The sequence below is a fragment of the Enoplosus armatus genome, chromosome 7, assembly GCF_043641665.1.
Source record: "Enoplosus armatus isolate fEnoArm2 chromosome 7, fEnoArm2.hap1, whole genome shotgun sequence".
NCBI lineage: Eukaryota > Metazoa > Chordata > Actinopteri > Centrarchiformes > Enoplosidae > Enoplosus > Enoplosus armatus.
In genome coordinates, this window is record NC_092186.1 from 9,434,208 (window position 1) to 9,450,855 (window position 16,648).

A 16,648-nucleotide genomic window follows, 5' to 3' on the forward strand; every position below is an offset into this window, starting at 1 on the left:
GCGCTCCAGCAGCATCTGACTACAGTGAACTCCCCATTACGCCTTGTGAGGTTGTGCCACTTGCAGAGTGTCCTCTCTCTGGCGTTATTTGCTGGTTGATGTTGATAACGCAGATAAGGAGCAGGATGACCACCACCAGGTCATCCAGGAGTCCCAGCAGTCCACAGAGGGAGGGGTCTGTTTCCAGGGGGTTTGCTGATGAGGAGGAGACGGGGTCCAGAGGAGGGGAGGAGATGGACACCACGGTCCCTACGCAGCACAGGGCCACCCTGAAAAAAAACAGCCACACGAGTCCTCCCATGGTGCCCAGTCCTCGGGCCAGTAACTGCAGGAGGAGGGGCGCGTCACACAGGTAGTCTGTTACCTGGGGGGATCAGTATGCAGAAGAGAAGAAGGTCAGAGAGGAAACTCATTTTTGTAGATACAGCACATATAGAGTGTCACTCAAGATTTCCATATATATAAGTTCCTGTCTTTCGTTGCATATAAATGTAGAGTTTTAGGTTTTGTGTCTCCCTTAAAAGTTTTCTATTTAAACTCAAAATTCACCTGCCATATTTTGAAGGCCAGTGTACTTTAACACCACCTTTTTACGTTTATTTATATAAGAGTATGTGAAGGAGATCCATGTAGAAAAAGGGAAAGGCTCATCCAAGGTAGGGCAACCAGGCGTGTCAGTGCAAGGTGTGTTAACCAGACACCCCCATTGTCTGGCATCCGTGGTTGTATAGCTCAATAAATCCCTGAGGTTGCATAAGCCGTATTCCTGTTACCAAACCTATTGTCAGAGAGAATGGTGGAGGAATTCTCATCTTTCCCATGATCTAACCTCGTTACATTCAAGGCTGTGAGAGAAAGTCGCCATGACTTTTACATGACCAGACACAGGTAAAGGGTGGAGGATCTGTGAGAACTGACCCTTCGCGGGGCTCCAGAATAACGTTTGTTGTAGTCTGTGATTTCCCCAAGGACTTCCTTTGACTGACGGTCTGATCGACTCTCGTTGAATAGATTGCACAGCACACTGACCTGGAAAATCGGAAACATTTCATTCCACGTTCACACTCATTCTGAATCGACTGTTTATGCCGTGTCTTCATCGGATCATGCGCGCTGTACCTTCTGCCTGCAGAGTGGGCAGCTGATTGCATCCAACCAGGAGCCGTGCCTCCAGTAGGCGATCAGACAGGGGGCTGCAGAATCAAACACATAAATCAACACTTCATCACCTCTTCAAACATTCAACAGGTTATACCATAACGCATCTCTAGTGCTGCCATCCAGTATTTAAATTCTAAACTGTGATGAACCTCAGTAGTTCCTAGAAATATCTTTGTAATCTGTGGCAGGTAATGTCAAGTTTAAACAGGTGTGCATCTGTGCCATAAACATAAAACCAAACCTGAGGAGACCCCTGGACACTTGTAGAATAGAATAATATAACGGCCTCCTCTCAGGTTACACTAAAATTGACTTTAAGTCAAATTGACTTGCTCGTCTATAAGCACTGAATGCCTTTGATCCACAATACATTTTAGATCAACTTTAAAGCCATGAGCCTCCCAGACCTCTCAGGTCAACTGGTACTGCTCTCCTTTTATAGTCTGGTGAAGTTGCCTTTATGCTGCTAGTTGCTAGAACAGCCTTGAGGTACGTTTAGACTCTCACAGCCTTAAAATGTGACTGTTTTCTGCTGTCTTTCAGTCATGATGACTTCATCTTATAAATCAAATACTTTGAGCATGCCGTTTGTGTGCTCGGTGTGACTGAGTCGCAAGTGCATGTGTATGTCACAGATATTAACAACGTACTACACTAGAGGCACCTCAGCTGTAGACATTCATTTCTTTCTTTCTTCTTTGTCTTTATCTTTGTTTCTCTTCTTTTTTCTTCTCAATTTTAATCTAAAACACATTGTGTCCCTTGTGTATGAAATATCATCTAATGCTTTACTGAAGATGGTAGTTGAGCAGCAAGATTGGACTATCTAAAACGTTTTACCCAACTATAATATGATGCTGATATAACATGGTCAGATGTCCCTCTGTGAATGACAGACTACTCAACATCTTATATAACGGTGCACCTTTGAGAAGAATCATTTGAGTAAAGCTGTTGGGTGAGAGGCAGAGTTTGAGAACCATGGCAACAGTTAATTATTCAAAGCCAAACAGACAGACTGATACTGATGCCGCCCTGATCAGCCAATGCATGAAATGAGTGAATCAACAAATGTATGTAAACACATGATGTAACAAGTGAGTGACAAGTGTGGGAGTGAATGAAAAACGAATGAATCCAGTCTCATAGATGACGGAGTGAACAGATGCATGAATGAAAGAACAAAACTGTGTTTTTGTGTGTTTGAGTGTGTGTTGAATGTCGTACCACAGAACAAATGGCCACAGTTCGTCTGGACTGGGAAGTTGGCCGTCTGCAGGCAGACTGGACAGTGCCAGTCCTGGCCTGTGGATGGACATGACTGTGCAGATTCCTAAAGAGACGAGAGGAAAAGAGAGACAGATGTTAAGAGATGAGAGGTGAAAAACGGGAAGAAGGAAATAGGAAGAAAGAAAATATGAAGCACAGGAAGAGCTGACAAATCTAAAAGAGATCTTATGGTCAAATTTAGTATTCTGGATACTGTGTGCTGTAAAATTTCAAAAAAGCTTAAAGACGTTATAATAGATACACAATACATGTTCAGGGACTTTCGATTCGGCCAAGGTCTGGAATTATACATGTAAACAGTGAGATCATTAACAACTCTCTCCACCAGACTGTGACCCTAATAAAAGCAATAACAATCATTAAGGAGTGTCTTACATTAATAATATTGTTTACTGCCTGTGTGCTTGTCCTGTCCTCACAAAAAATGTGGGTTTTGAAATTTCTTTTATAGAAATAACCTGCAAAACCTCAGCTTCATGTCTGTGCTTGCTGTGTGTGAGTGAGTGAAACTCTCACCTTGTGGCAGCTCATATACATTGATGCTGACTGATCAGGTGTGCACACCAGAGACCTGGATGACCCGAGGTGACCGTGACCCACTGGACCTTCAGAGGGGAGACGGTCCAGCCTGTAACGTGACACAACACTGCAACAATGATAAACACAGCTTAAACATATCTCATATCTGCCAGTGAGGAGATACTGACACAAAACAAACCATTTGTGAGATAAGGTTGATCGTACTGATGCTCTGACTGCTGCAGTTTGACAGATCAGCTGCTGTCAACTGACTTGTTGCATCCACAAGGTCATTTACCTAGATGATTGTAAAGCTTACCCTGCTTTCATTTGCAAGTTTAATCTTAACTTGACTGAAAATAATCCTAACTTCACAATCTGGCTTTTATGACCAAACTACATTCACAGTGATTACAGTTTATGAAATTTGAATGAAATGAAAAGTTTCTAGTGAAGTGGATTACTTTACACTTTTAAGCAACTATTTCATTTCTAGCAGATTTCTAACAGATCAGACGGAGTGAGTCTGGGTGTCGTGAGATCAAAACACACTCTCCCAGCTGAAATACCCCGAAACCCCGAAACCTAAACTAATTTTACAAGTGCAGTTACAGAACACAACCTCACTTGTGTTCTAAGAAAACAAACACAAACCAATCAATACTGCCAAACGTAATAAAAATGAGACTCACTTGGACTGAGAGCTGTGGTGAGGGTGCATATCTGAGCTAGAAACAGCAGCTGACAGGTAGTCTCTGTCTCCTAGAAGGAAGTGAAGTGCTGCCTGACGGCATCACTGTTCAAAATAAATTGGAGCTGCCTGTTAATGATCAACTACACCCTCCAGTATCAGCTGGTGTCTGGAGTCTTCCTGCTTAAAGGGAGCAGTAATGTCAGTCTGATCCATGAAGCACAGGTTTGCACTAAGGCATACTTCTCCAAAAGAACATATAACACTTATGAAACATTACAATAGACTGCAATTAACTTTTAGAGTGGAAGTATCAAATCATTATACCTAAAAAGCCCCCCCCCCCCCACCTGTCTCTCTCTCCTCCTTCAGTCTGGTCAGAGACAAACTATTTGGGGTCACATGACTTTCCACCAGATCAAAGAAAGAAAAGATCCCTCCCACGCTGTGTTTAAGTAGGCTAGATCTGACCTCGGCAATCATTTACCCAAAGTTTACTCTGTCAACAGCACTCCTTCACATAATTCTACTCTTACCGTAAACTATTGGTTGTGAAATGCATGTGAATGTCACTGATATTAGCACCGTACTACACTAGAGGCAACTCAGCTGTAGATACTCAACCCTGCAACACAATATCTCTCAAATATATAGATGTTTTACTGTGGCACAAAGGTAGACGTCTGTCTCAACTGTTATTCTCACACTGTACCGTTGTTTTAGGATTAATACACAGTAAAAGTGTTGAATATGCAGCAATACAGGAGTAAAAGAAAATAAATTTGCTTTGATTAAAAAGACAGTGTCTGACAGTGAGTAAAGATGTGATAATCGTCTCCATGGCAGCCGCTGCAGAAATATCCTGTCAAGTATTTACACAGGCCCTCCACCTGACCTCAGGTGGGATCTGAAGAGGGGGAGCCAGCGTAGTTCAGGTCATCTAAAAATAGCAGCCATCAGTCGGTGCGGGTCAGGCTCTCAATCAGAGATCAGGCAATGCTCACCTACTGACAGTTAAACACAGGCCCGAGGGCTAACCCTAACCCTGCAGGCCACATGGGTCCATAAGTCCAGTCTCAGGTCATACACACACTGATTGTAGGAGTGTGTGACATTTCACACATCAGCTATGCTCAATGATCACTTAGTTGGCGATTTAAGGATGCCTTGTGTCAAATTCAACCAGATTCAAATTAAACATGTGATAATGCTACATATGCGCATGATGCATCTCATCTTCTGCTTGTCTGGAATTTTCCATGTTGCGGCTCAGAAAGCAGGTGACACGTGTGACATCTGTTATCTTGGAAAAGCAGTCAGTATTTGTAACACACTGAATTATAATTACACACACCCTCACATGAGAGGTATAAATGGATAACGTGAGGAGGTTTATTGTTTTCATGAGAAATGATTTACAGTCAGAGAACGTTTGGCATGCTGCTTTTAGTAGATTCTGTTTGTAGTTGATATAGCCTATAAAATGGAGTTTAAAAGGATTAACATTCCCCATTTGTATTCAGTTTCCAACTGCAAGCTACACCTGCAAAACTGGCTGTGCAGGATCATCTCTCTGTTGGCTGCAGGGTGAGGTTAGGTAGCCTTTTACTGTAGGTCACCTAGTCAAATGTGAAACACACTGCAATTAAGATTTCATGTTGGCTGAGCAGGTGCCATCACGTGTGTTGTTGGCAGACAAGATGAAGAAAAAAGTATCAAAACCTCATTTTCGATGTTTGCTGTAAATGTATCTGTTTGGGGCTTTTGTCATGTTTGCATGCATGTTTTACTTTGTCTGCTCTTGTTCATGGGGACTCCATACTGAATGTCGACCTTTCTCTGAGGTTATCAGTTTTATCACAAGCAAAGATCTTATACACTACAATGTTGTTCAGTAGGCCTGTTATAACTTTCTTAACTGAATGTGGAATGACAGCCTCACAGACAGGCCTTATTGAGCTGTCTGTATTGGCAGCAGATTGAATATTGTAACCTTCCAAAAATAGTCTTTATTTCCGATGACACGATACACATTTAATTTATATTCCCTTGAATTCCTCAACAATGCTTATTCACCACTAATGAGGGAAAGCCATTTGATAGTTACACAGATCAGACATGTTTTGATTTTGGGACAAATAAGTGGGGCGTTTGTTAATCACAGATCAGGTTCACTGATTGGCTACAGCACGGTTTAACAGCCGTCAATCTTCACACATCTCAACACTGATTGGATCCGGCTTGTATCCCCCTCACTTAACCTCAACCCGAGCCTGCAAGCAAGTAAAACGTCAAAGAACTAAGAAGCTGCGCCATTCGCGCACATCCTACGTTGTTTTTATGGCGGAACGGCCGCCGTGGCTCTCCACTGTACGTTTTTGTCGTTAGAGATCCAACTCCCGGCAGCAGGTGAGGTCAAATGCAGAGGAAAGGAGCGGAAGAGCTTTGCTGACAGGTGGAAAATATTTTAGCTTTAAGCTAAAAGGTAACAAATGGACGAGAATAAAACGGCGCTGACCGAGAGCCTCATAATATGGGTGAGTTTTTTGCTTAGCGTTACGTGAATGCGTCGCCTGGTTGAAGGAAACCATGGAGGCGATTTCGCTTACCTGTTTGTAGGTTGGGGGGGGGGGGCGAAAACACTCTTCACCAGCTGAGAGAAAATGAGACAAATATGAACGAGTTCATGGTCGTCAGTTCATCTAACGGCAACTGTCGTAGCGTTACATCGCTATTACGGAGATTAGCTTCAGTTGCAGCTGTTATTCATTTCGAAGGCAGAGTAACGTTAGCAACAGTGTCAGTCCACCGGTACGACATGTAGCTAGGTGAGGAGCAGGGAGCTGGCACTGCAGGCTAATAGATATAAAGTTACCACTCAGGAGCCACAAAGGCAACAATATCCTTCAGTTTAGTCGCCAGATTTAGAGGGCTATAATCCCATTAACCAGGAGATATTTGTGGAATGTCGCTCTTTGGATCTTTTGTGGACATTATGTAACTGATTAAATGCAGCTAACGCCAACAATAGTTATCTTCATTTACCTGAGGCGTAATTTAACTAGCTTGCGTTGCTGCACCTGTTCTTCTTCATGGGTGTGAATTCACGTTTTGTTGGCTACCTTGGGTTAGTATTTAATAGGCTAAGCGGTTCGTTAATTAGAACTCGTGTCAGGTTCATCTGACATCTAAATCCTGCGGCTATATCCTCATCAGTTACCTCGTTGAGCAGCAGTATCACTAAGTAAGAGATTTCATGCCAAAACACTGTTGTGTCCAATTAGGAGGGGGGAAAAAGTGCCCATGTCAGCAATGGTGGTTTTAAAACCCTTTAAGTAGTAATACTGTGCCACAGTGTAAAAATACTGTGTTACAAGTGAAAGTAAATAAGTATTAACTCCAAAATATACTATGCAAAATGGCTCATTTCTGAAAAACATATATTACAGTATATTGCTAGATGATGAGTCGTGACGCATTGACGTGTGAAGATCACTAATGTTGCAGCTGGTAAAGGCGTCGCTAACATGAGCTACTTTATATCCTGCTGGGTGGCTTAATCTGTATGTGAATCTGAAAAGTAACTAGCAACTAAAGCTGTCAAATAAATGTAGTGGAATGATTGACTCCAAAATGTTGTGGAGTTAAAGTATAAAGTAACATGAAATGGGGAAAACAGTACAAGTACATCAAAATGGTACCTAAGTACAGTACTTAGTTACCACAGGAAGTCCGACTTAATTTTAATGCTAGGTGTCAATGTTGTCAGTGGTGGTTGTCTTATTTTTGACTACGTAGCCTTTAGATATGTTGGACAATTCTTGTTTGAGGAGAAGGATGTTAGCCCAGGGGAATTCACCTTACACCATGCCTGCTACTTGAATTATTCACATCTTCACTTAAGCAGCAGGGTAGTCTTTGCCTGGCTGTTGTGGTGTCTTTGCCACTGTTATCTGCTGTCATCCTGTTATCCATCCATTAGTGCATCCCTGTCCTCTATTCTTTTATCCTTTATTTATGCCTCGTAGCAGTTTGGATGCAGGTACGCTGCACCTCGGCACATCTGCAGTGTTGTGGAGGCTCCTTCAGTGGTAGCTTGTGTAATGCAGCGTGCTTCTACATGTTGCCGCCCTAACACTGTTAGGGAGGCACTGTCCTTGGATTGTTGACCAGTCCTCATGGTGATGCTGTGTTTTCTGCCTCTCAGCTGCAGACCTTCAACACTCCTGCACCCTGCAGAGCAGTGGAGGAGCTGACCACTGGAGCGGCAATGTCACAGGCACTGCATCAAATGTGAGAGAACACACACGCAGGAATACAACATATAGGTGGTCCAGATCTACCCCATTAATCATGACATCTGGCTGCTCTGCAGTACATTGTTTATTTACAGCCAGTCTGGTTTGGCTCAAATAATTCACATCACATGAGGTAGCCTAGTACTTAGGTTAAGTCATAGAAGCACACACAAGTGTTCTCTAAGATAAACTTGAAATAAAGGATTGTGTTTGTAACCCATTTGCACTCAGTTGCAATTCATTTTTCTAATACATTTCCTGATTATATATACAAAAGCTATTTGATAATGAATTTCATTGTTTTTGAGTGCAAACATTTTTTCAGCCATGTAAATCATAAACAGCAAACATCAGATTTTGCTGTGAGTCACTGAAAATCAAACAACAACGGATTCTTCTTGAATTCATCAATCGGCACCAGTGATGATTCATGTAGCTCTATTGTAGATGTACTGCTTTCTCCTCAGACAGCAACCTTGAGAGTTCACAATGCACCAAAGCTACGGTAGAGAGGCAGGTTGTGTTATGAGTGAGTGGTGAGACTTTTACTATCGCTGTTCCACCTACATGTGCAACCCACAGCTGAATGAAAGAACATTCCTGTTTTCTAGGTATTATTAAAACGTAATTCTAGGTACTGTAGGAAATAACAAGCTTAAGTAAAAGAAGGTTGAGAGAAAGTAAACTGCAGCATTTCATATTATCTAGAATAATTTGACCTTGAACGGCACATGGTTAATTGAGAAGTCATGTGTGGATGAACTGTTGTTCCCCTCTGTGTGTGTTGCAGAGACCCAGCTTGGTTCACTGACGGCTGGCTCGGTCGTATCAAAACAGATGTTGAAGACAACTGGAGACTGAAGGTGCAGAGCAGTACTGTCCTCCCCATCCCCCATCTGTCCTCTCTGACTCTTCTCTTCATGTTTCGCTGAACCCCGCTGTGTGCTAAATCTTCTGTTTGCTTCAACCCTGCCAAACTGTCCTTGCCACTGACCTCCTGCCTGCCCCAAGGGTGCCCCTCCTGGCTTAGCCCTCTCTCTGACCCCGCGCTCTGACTCCTCTGGTGAAATGTGTACATGTATGTTTGTCCAAATATGTCAGCTATACGTCATGTAAGGGTGATTTAGAAAAACAAAAATGCATGCCATCCTCTCTCCCTCCGTTTGGCTGTGACTGTGTTTCCCTGTTGCTGTTTTTATTCCCTCCCCAATAGGCCTTTTTCCACAGAAGACATTATGACCCGTCACAGCAGGAAGATGAATAATAAAAAGAATGACGGCTGAATTCCATGTAGCTGCTTCAGTTTAAGGGTCCTGGTATTGTGCATACTGGCCTTACTGGGACACTCGAGTAGAAAAGAGACATCATTAATGCGATTATTAACTTTCTCTACCATGACAAGTCAAAATGTCTGCTGTGAAGAGGGCCTGTTTTCGCTTGTGTACATTTAAAAAGTCATTGCATGAGCATGAATTATGTTTGAAGAGAATCTCAGTTGTGAGTTTGTTCTCTTGGTCCCCATTTTGACTCTAAACTTAAATTCATAACATTTCATAATCTTGTGTGTGATCACAGATGAACAACCTGAAGAAGATCCTTCAGATGGTGGTTGATTATTATAATGAGGTAGGTTGCGGCCGTGTACACAATATCCAATATCCTCCGTGTGCACAGTTGTCAGGTGGTTTGGAGAAGTACCTGAGAGTCGAACTCTGTGCGTTCATTCAAATCTTGTGGGAGTTGTAGTATGCACTGTTTACCCCCAGGAGCCTTGCATAAGGAAAATACAGTGTGTGCAGTTGAGATCAAAACAAATAACAAGCAGCTCAAGCCTGGTATACAATACATCCACAATACCATGGAGAACTGAAGCCTAGCAATTTTTTCCATTTTGCTAAATCAATCAATGATTGAACATTTTAATTAATCAATGCTCTTAAAACTGTACTGCCACAGCTGTTTACAGGTTGAGCTTATAGAATAAGTGCAGTATCTCTGTCTCTGTACCATCAGGTCTTAACCCAGGAAATCTCAGACTTCCCCATGCCAGATCTGGCCCTGGTGGCGGAGCATTCAGACCCTGTGGAGCTGGGGAGGCTGCTGCAGCTCATACTGGGCTGTGCTGTCAGATGTGAGCATAAACAAGGTATGTGGCTGCTTCTATGTTGGCGCACAATTTGTGGACATGAATTAGACACAGACAGATACTAAAATATCTACAGTAATCATGTGCTGTACAGTGCAGATAGAAAGGGAATTGTTCCGTCAAAATCCAGTTAGGTAAAGGCCGTAAGCCTAACAATGTCTAATTATTGCCCTGCCAAGCCACTGACAAAGGCAGAGACCATCAGGCAGCCTGGCTGGGAACTCAATGACGGCAGTGTTACATTTGGAAGTGGGACAGAAACGCTGAAAAATAATAATCGCTGCAGTCGAAGTGTGTAGTCGATGAATCTCTTTCATTCTATTCCCAGAATACATCCAGATCATCATGACGTTGGAGGAGTCTGTGCAGCATGTTGTCATGACAGCCATACAAGAGGTCAGTCCATCTTAATACAAAGTGTCTCCTTCACTCAGATTAGAGATAATAAAAATATCCAGAAAAGCTTGGCTGAGCAGTTGTACCTTTTAAGTGTCTCAAAGGGACTTCAGCAGCAGCAGTTGTTGTTGAGGAGGGCAGAGGGTGTACTTGTGTTACACAACACTTGTGTTTCGGCTATTCTAATGAGTCCATAAACCCAGTGACATTTTTCCTCTTCAGCTCATGAGTAAAGAGACCATGGCCCCGTTTGGAGCAGAATTTTCAGGAGACTTGGAACAGCAGGTCAGTGTTGTTACCACAGAGACTCCCAACCGGGAGAGCTTCTTATTGTTTTGACAAAGTCAATACTTTCTGCTGTGAAATACCCTTAGAGATACAGTCTTAATGCCCAGTTTGTGTGATATAAAAAATGACTTTTTCCTCGAGGAATTCCAAGTATGCATCACACTCTAACATCAATGCAATTACCGTAATTAAGTAAGTATTTGGTCTATGAATCATCGTAAGATTTAAAATTGACCAAGGTGTTCAATTTATTATGATGTGAAATGGAGAAAAACAAGTCAGTTAGTCAATTTATTTCAGCTCTAATGTACTGTATAAACTGCATCAGTAGCCAGTCTAACCTTTGGCAGACAGTTAACATTACCATTTCAAAGGAGGACAGTCCAACCTCCAGTAGTTCATCACTGAGGCATTCATTCTTCTGGATCTGTTTGAGGAGGAGCATGACCACTGCGCAGAGAATCCCAGAACGCAAATATGGACGCTCTGGGCATCAGCTGCCTGAACAGGCAGAAGGGCGACGGGATGAGTCCTGTCTAACAGGCTTAACATTGGGTAAAATTGAACATGGCCATCCCTGAAGAGGAGGCAGTGCTTAAAGAAGGGCTTTAAAGCCTCCTGAGTATTGCAGTAGAACCAGTCTAAGTTATGTGAATATACGTGTTTGTTAATTCTGCTTTTCCTTTGTTTGTCCAGCTAAAAAAGGCCCTAGAGGACCTCGCTGAACTTCTAGCAGAGAAGGAAGCGTTAGCCCAACGCTGTCAAGAACTGGACATACAGGTGAATACAGAGCTTACACACACACACACTTTCTAAAAAATATACATTAATGTGATCCATTTACAGCTGTCTAGCCTATCTCTATCTATCTATCTCTCCCTGTCTACACACACATACACACACACACGCATGCCTGTGGCACAGTGTAAACAGGAGTTGTGTGATTTGCTGTAATGCTTGGGTCCATTGTCTGGAGCTGCTGTGGCAGAAGGGCTGTGGGCTTACAGTCTGGGCCACTGCTAGAAGGCCTCACTCAGCACTGTGCAGGCAGACTAAGTTCAGCATAGGCACTGATCAACTATTCAACTGGACTCTCGACAGATTGATTTGTTCTGTCACCAGTCGTGCTCGTCTCTCGCCGCAGCGAGGTAAGTCCAACGTGGCTGACCATCCGGCAAAACTAAACCCATCTAAACCAGCTGCTCGAATATTTCCTCTCACTCGGCTAACAGATGGCTCAGTCCAGACAAGTCATGCAGTGTGTGTTTAATATTTTATGGTATTATTCCAGTAATTCACCCAGGAACATCGGTCCGACATAATAACCATTTTGTCATCTATTTTTTGGTAAAAGCGGCATCACATTATTTTGTGATGCATCTTGGTCTGTGTGAGACTTGCAGTGTAGTTCATAGGAGAAGCAGTGGAGTTAAAGATGGGGCTGGGGCTAAATTCAGTTTATTTTTATTTATTCACATTTGTCATATTGTGATATATATGTATCACAAAGAGATTGTTATTTTTATTATTATATTGATTTCCAGCATGTAGCCCAGCCCTAGTTAAACGTTTCGTTTCTTACAGTTAACCTCGGGCTAATAGTCCAGAGAACGATGGTTAAAAGAAAACCCAACAAAAAACACATCAGGGAAATGATGGGTGAGAAGTGAAACTAACAAAGCGTGTATTAACATGTTTGCTTAAAGTGTACTTTGTCTGTGCTCTGCTTCCAGCATGGATTAACTGCACTGTTTGCTTTAACTGCTGAGAGAGGAAGAGAGTTATCTGTGATGGGAGGGGTGTATCTTTTGATGCTCTGATGTGACGTTTGCTGCTTTGCATGAAGTAATTGACCAAAGAGATTTAACATCGCAGATTCTTCCTGCTGACTTGAGACAAATCTTTTTTGTTTGTTTGTACATATTTAATTCACCTTAACTTTGGTCACTTGCGAGAGTGGGTTTAAATCTTATTGTACCTGGACAGGTGGCTGTTCTTCAAGAGGAACGGAACAGCTTATTGGCCGAGAATGACGTCCTGACAGACCGAGCCAATCAGCTGGACACGTTCGACGACCCAAGCACCCCCTCAGGAAGAAAACACAGCCAGTTGCAGCAACAGTTTGAGGCGCTGCAGGAGGAGAACTTCAGGTGTGTCACTTTCCGCTTAAGAGTACTGTGGCAACCTCATTATGGTTGTAAAATTCTGAGCGATTATATTTGCGTTTTTCAGGCTGGAGGCCGCTAAGGATGACTACCGAATCCATTGTGAAGAGTTGGAGAAGCAGCTGATTGAGGTTCAGCACCGCAACGACGAGCTCACCAGCCTGGCAGAAGAATCTCGAGCTCTCAAAGATGAGCTGGACGTTCTGAGGTTCGTGTCCGTGTGGGGAGGCGCACTGCAACAGGCTGATCAGGTCTGCTGAAGTATGTTCTCTGATTTAGAGTGCATACCACATGAATAAACCAAGTCATATAAAGAAAGGCTAGACGGAGTAAGCAGATTTATTAGCTACTTTCTTTCTTCAAGGAGCAGCGTCTGATGTTGCCTCCTAGCAGACACCCGGGCCAGTTAGGTAGAGAGAGAAGGTCAGCTCACGATTAGGTCCCCTCGGTTGAGGGTGTGCTAATCAGTGAAATTAGCTGATGGCTGGAACAAACATCTGCTTACAAATAGTCTTTAGAGAATAGGTAGACTTCTTGCATGAGAACAAAACAAACAGAAACATGAAAACAACATGAACACACAATGTAATATTCCAACATTAAGTATAATAATTCATAGGGGGGAAAAAAGCCCAAATTCTTCTTTATTTTGTATTCACACACTGCAGGAACTGCTCCGATCGGGTCGTGATGCTGGAGGCCTCAGTGGAAACGTACAAACGTAAACTGGAGAATCTTGGTGATCTGAAGAGGCAGATGAAGCTGCTGGAGGAGAATAACATGACCTACATGCATAACACTGTCAGCTTGGAGGAAGAACTGCGCAAGGCCAACGCTGCCCGCGCGCAGCTCGAAACGTACAAGAGACAGGTAAGTGATATGCAAAGAAATTAAGGGGAAACTCCCCCTTAAAATATAACTTGTATGTTATAAATCTCATACAGTACAGATTTCTTAAAGCCGAACATGTTTTCTGTGTTTACGTGTTTCTTTGCATGCTGTCTGTCAGGTCCAGGAGCTACACAGGAAGTTGTCTGAGGAGACAAGGCGAGCGGACAACCTGGCCTTTGAGATGAAGAAGTTGGAGGAAAAGCATGAGACAGTGATGAAGGAGAAAGAGGTGTGGCAGCTTTTGAAATCCGTGTTTTTTTTACTTTAGCTGCGGTAACATCCTTCACAAATATTTGGACTGTTGTTTTAAAATGTCTTCCCCTCCACTAGAGGATCATCATTGAGAGAGAGTCTCTGAAGGAGATCAATGAGGAGCTGCGATGCACTCAGGCTCAACAGCACCAGCTCTCCCAAGCAGGTATCTCGCCTGATAGTCATATCTGACAGTAATAACACTGCTTAGCCACTTGTCACTTTGATATTCTGAAGTGCGCCTACTTTCTTTATGTAGGGATTCTTCCTTCAAGCAGCCCCAGCCATGACAACCTGGCAGCTGAGTTAATACCCATTGAGTACAGGTAGTGTGCGCGTGTGTGTGCGCGTCTGAGTGTGTGCGCGTGTGTGTGCGCAAATATGTGACTTTGTTTGTGTGATTGTTCAGAGAGAAGTTCATCCGGCTGCAGCATGAGAACAAGATGCTGAGAGTGCAGCAGGAGGAGTGTGAGAGGGAGAAGATCGCTGCACTGCAGGCTCAGCTGGAGGACGCGCATAAGACACGCAGTGAACTGGACACCGAGAACAGGTTAGCAGAGTTAACCTCTCTTTGTGAGTCAGCAACAGGTTGATGTGATACAGCTTCTTTTCTTCTGTAGTTGTCAGCTAGTTTTGTGTGCTGGTGTGTTGTGTTAAATTCCTTTTTAAATGCATTCTTTGTTTAAATGTTTCCTTCCTCTTCACGGTGCTCAATCTGCAGACTGAGTCGAGAGCGGATCAGTGAGCTGCAGCAGCAGGTCGAGGACCTCCAGAGGGCTCTGCAGAGTCAGGCGGCCAAACCCGATGATGTGAGTGTGCCAGGAGCTCTGGCACCAACACAGAGAAAATGTCCCACGGAGTTAATCTCATTAGGCTGTTTAGACTGTGTGCTGGCATGACATTATGTTTACTAGTTTATGTTTTCAGCCAAAATGTTAAACTGATTTTAGAGGTAATTTTTTCAAATGTGTTTATTTTGCACTCCACAATAGAAGGTTTAAAATCTTCTCTTTTTTTTTCTTTCAGTCAAACCTGAAGCGGAAACTTGATGCGCACATGTGAGTGTGAATTACGGGTCAACTCTTGGATGAAAGTTGAGATATTTAAAGTGACTATCTGTGTTATCCAGCACAGGGAGGTTTAAGAAACGGCATTTGTTTTCCTCAGGGTCCAGCTGAACGAGGCTCAGGACGAAATCATGAAGAAGAAAGAACTGCTGGAGGACCTTCAGCCTGACAACACTCAAACTTGTAAGTCTCCAATCACATGTCACAGATTTTGCAGATATGACATCACTACTGCGACCTCAGAGGTGGAAAATGTAACCTTCTTTGCAACGCTGCGTCACTACATGACAACTATATGAAACCTCATCATTTCTTCTTTTCCTCTAAGCCTTGAAGGTGGATGAGCTGATGGCTGCTCTGAAGAAGAAGGATGATGACATGAGGGCCATGGAAGAGAGGTACAAAATGTACCTGGAGAAAGCTCGCAATGTGAGTGATAAGAGTGTCTTTTGTCTTGATTTTTGGATTTTATTCTAGTTTTTTTTTTTTTATCCCTTAAAACACAAGGTTGAGTCCAGTATGTTTGTTATGGCTTGTTCAGGACTGTCCTTTTATTTTCCTGCTCGTAGGTGATCCGAGCACTGGATCCTAAACTAAACCCAGCCACTGCTGAGATTCAGGCTCTGAGGAACCAGTTAGCAGATCGGGACAAGCAGATTCTCAACCTGGAGGTGAATCCGCTTTTTTATTCGTTCACAGTGTTTGAGCATTCGCAATATGAACATACAGTATTTTTTATTTTTTTTTAAAGCTTAAATCGTGTTTGGTTGATTTGCCTCTGTAGCGTCTGTGTGAGCAGGCCAGACTGAGAGAGTATGAGGAGAAGCTGATCGTCACAGCGTGGTATAACAAGGTAAAATCAATTATATCCTGCCTTTTATGGTATTATCGACACTCGACGTATACTGCAAACTTGTCTTTCTTCATCCTCAGAGTCTGAACTTTCAGAAGTTGGCGATTGAATCCCGACTCGGCGGCTGCTCCTCCTCCATGGTGTCCCCCGGCCAGTCCTTCTTGTCCCAGCAGCGGCAAGTCTCAAACGCCCCACGCCGGGCCCTCTCCATCAGTGTGCCTGCCACTAACTCCAAGTAGACCTCGTCACAGAGCCAAAACATCTCACCTTTATTCAGTTAATGGGCAAATACCCTCCCTTCCACCAGTGAGCACTCAAGTGACCTTAAACACATCTGTTCTCAGCGCTCGGGGGAGGGGTCACGGGTGAGCTAATTGGGATCAATGAGCACTTACTTATCAAACACAACCCCTATAGGTCTCCCACCTGAGGTTCTAGCATACTGTCCCACAACACACTGGCTTCATAGAGCATGAGCCCACAACCTGTGTTCGCCTCTCTAGATAAAGTAGCGCACACACTCTCCCAACCATACCATAGAGCATATTTCCCATCTGCCCCGTGTGTTTGCTTTGCTAACTGCAGACTCGGCTGAATACTTGCTATAATTAATTTAGCCTTCGCTCTCTTC

The 16,648-nt window shown here is 43.3% G+C and overlaps 2 protein-coding genes across 3 annotated transcripts; one reads left to right on the plus strand and one right to left on the minus strand.

Moving 5' to 3' along the window:
• Nucleotides 1-19: 19 nt before the first annotated feature.
• Nucleotides 20-3,691, minus strand: LOC139288319 (E3 ubiquitin-protein ligase RNF170). The gene is made up of 6 exons (XM_070909620.1): nucleotides 3,663-3,691; nucleotides 2,968-3,079; nucleotides 2,389-2,494; nucleotides 1,120-1,193; nucleotides 919-1,029; nucleotides 20-364 (listed from the first exon to the last, which is right to left on the minus strand). The coding sequence occupies exons 1-6, from the start codon at nucleotides 3,689-3,691 to the stop codon at nucleotides 20-22; spliced, it is 777 nt and encodes a 258-aa protein (XP_070765721.1).
• Nucleotides 3,692-6,081: 2,390 nt separating this feature from the next.
• Nucleotides 6,082-16,541, plus strand: hook1 (hook microtubule-tethering protein 1). 2 transcript variants are annotated; one of them, XM_070909553.1, is made up of 22 exons: nucleotides 6,082-6,198; nucleotides 7,869-7,954; nucleotides 8,750-8,822; nucleotides 9,535-9,585; nucleotides 9,973-10,105; nucleotides 10,434-10,501; nucleotides 10,724-10,786; nucleotides 11,486-11,569; nucleotides 12,776-12,939; nucleotides 13,022-13,162; nucleotides 13,623-13,824; nucleotides 13,964-14,074; nucleotides 14,176-14,263; nucleotides 14,357-14,423; nucleotides 14,507-14,647; nucleotides 14,819-14,912; nucleotides 15,124-15,155; nucleotides 15,265-15,347; nucleotides 15,493-15,593; nucleotides 15,734-15,835; nucleotides 15,949-16,017; nucleotides 16,098-16,541. In XM_070909553.1, exons 1-22 carry the CDS (start codon nucleotides 6,154-6,156, stop codon nucleotides 16,254-16,256), a joined length of 2,157 nt encoding a protein of 718 aa, XP_070765654.1. In that variant the 5' UTR covers nucleotides 6,082-6,153; the 3' UTR covers nucleotides 16,257-16,541. The 2 variants fall into 2 exon arrangements, with proteins under 2 accessions (XP_070765654.1, XP_070765653.1); XM_070909552.1 differs by having other exon boundaries at nucleotides 14,819-14,906.
• The last annotated feature ends 107 nt before the right edge of the window (nucleotides 16,542-16,648 follow it).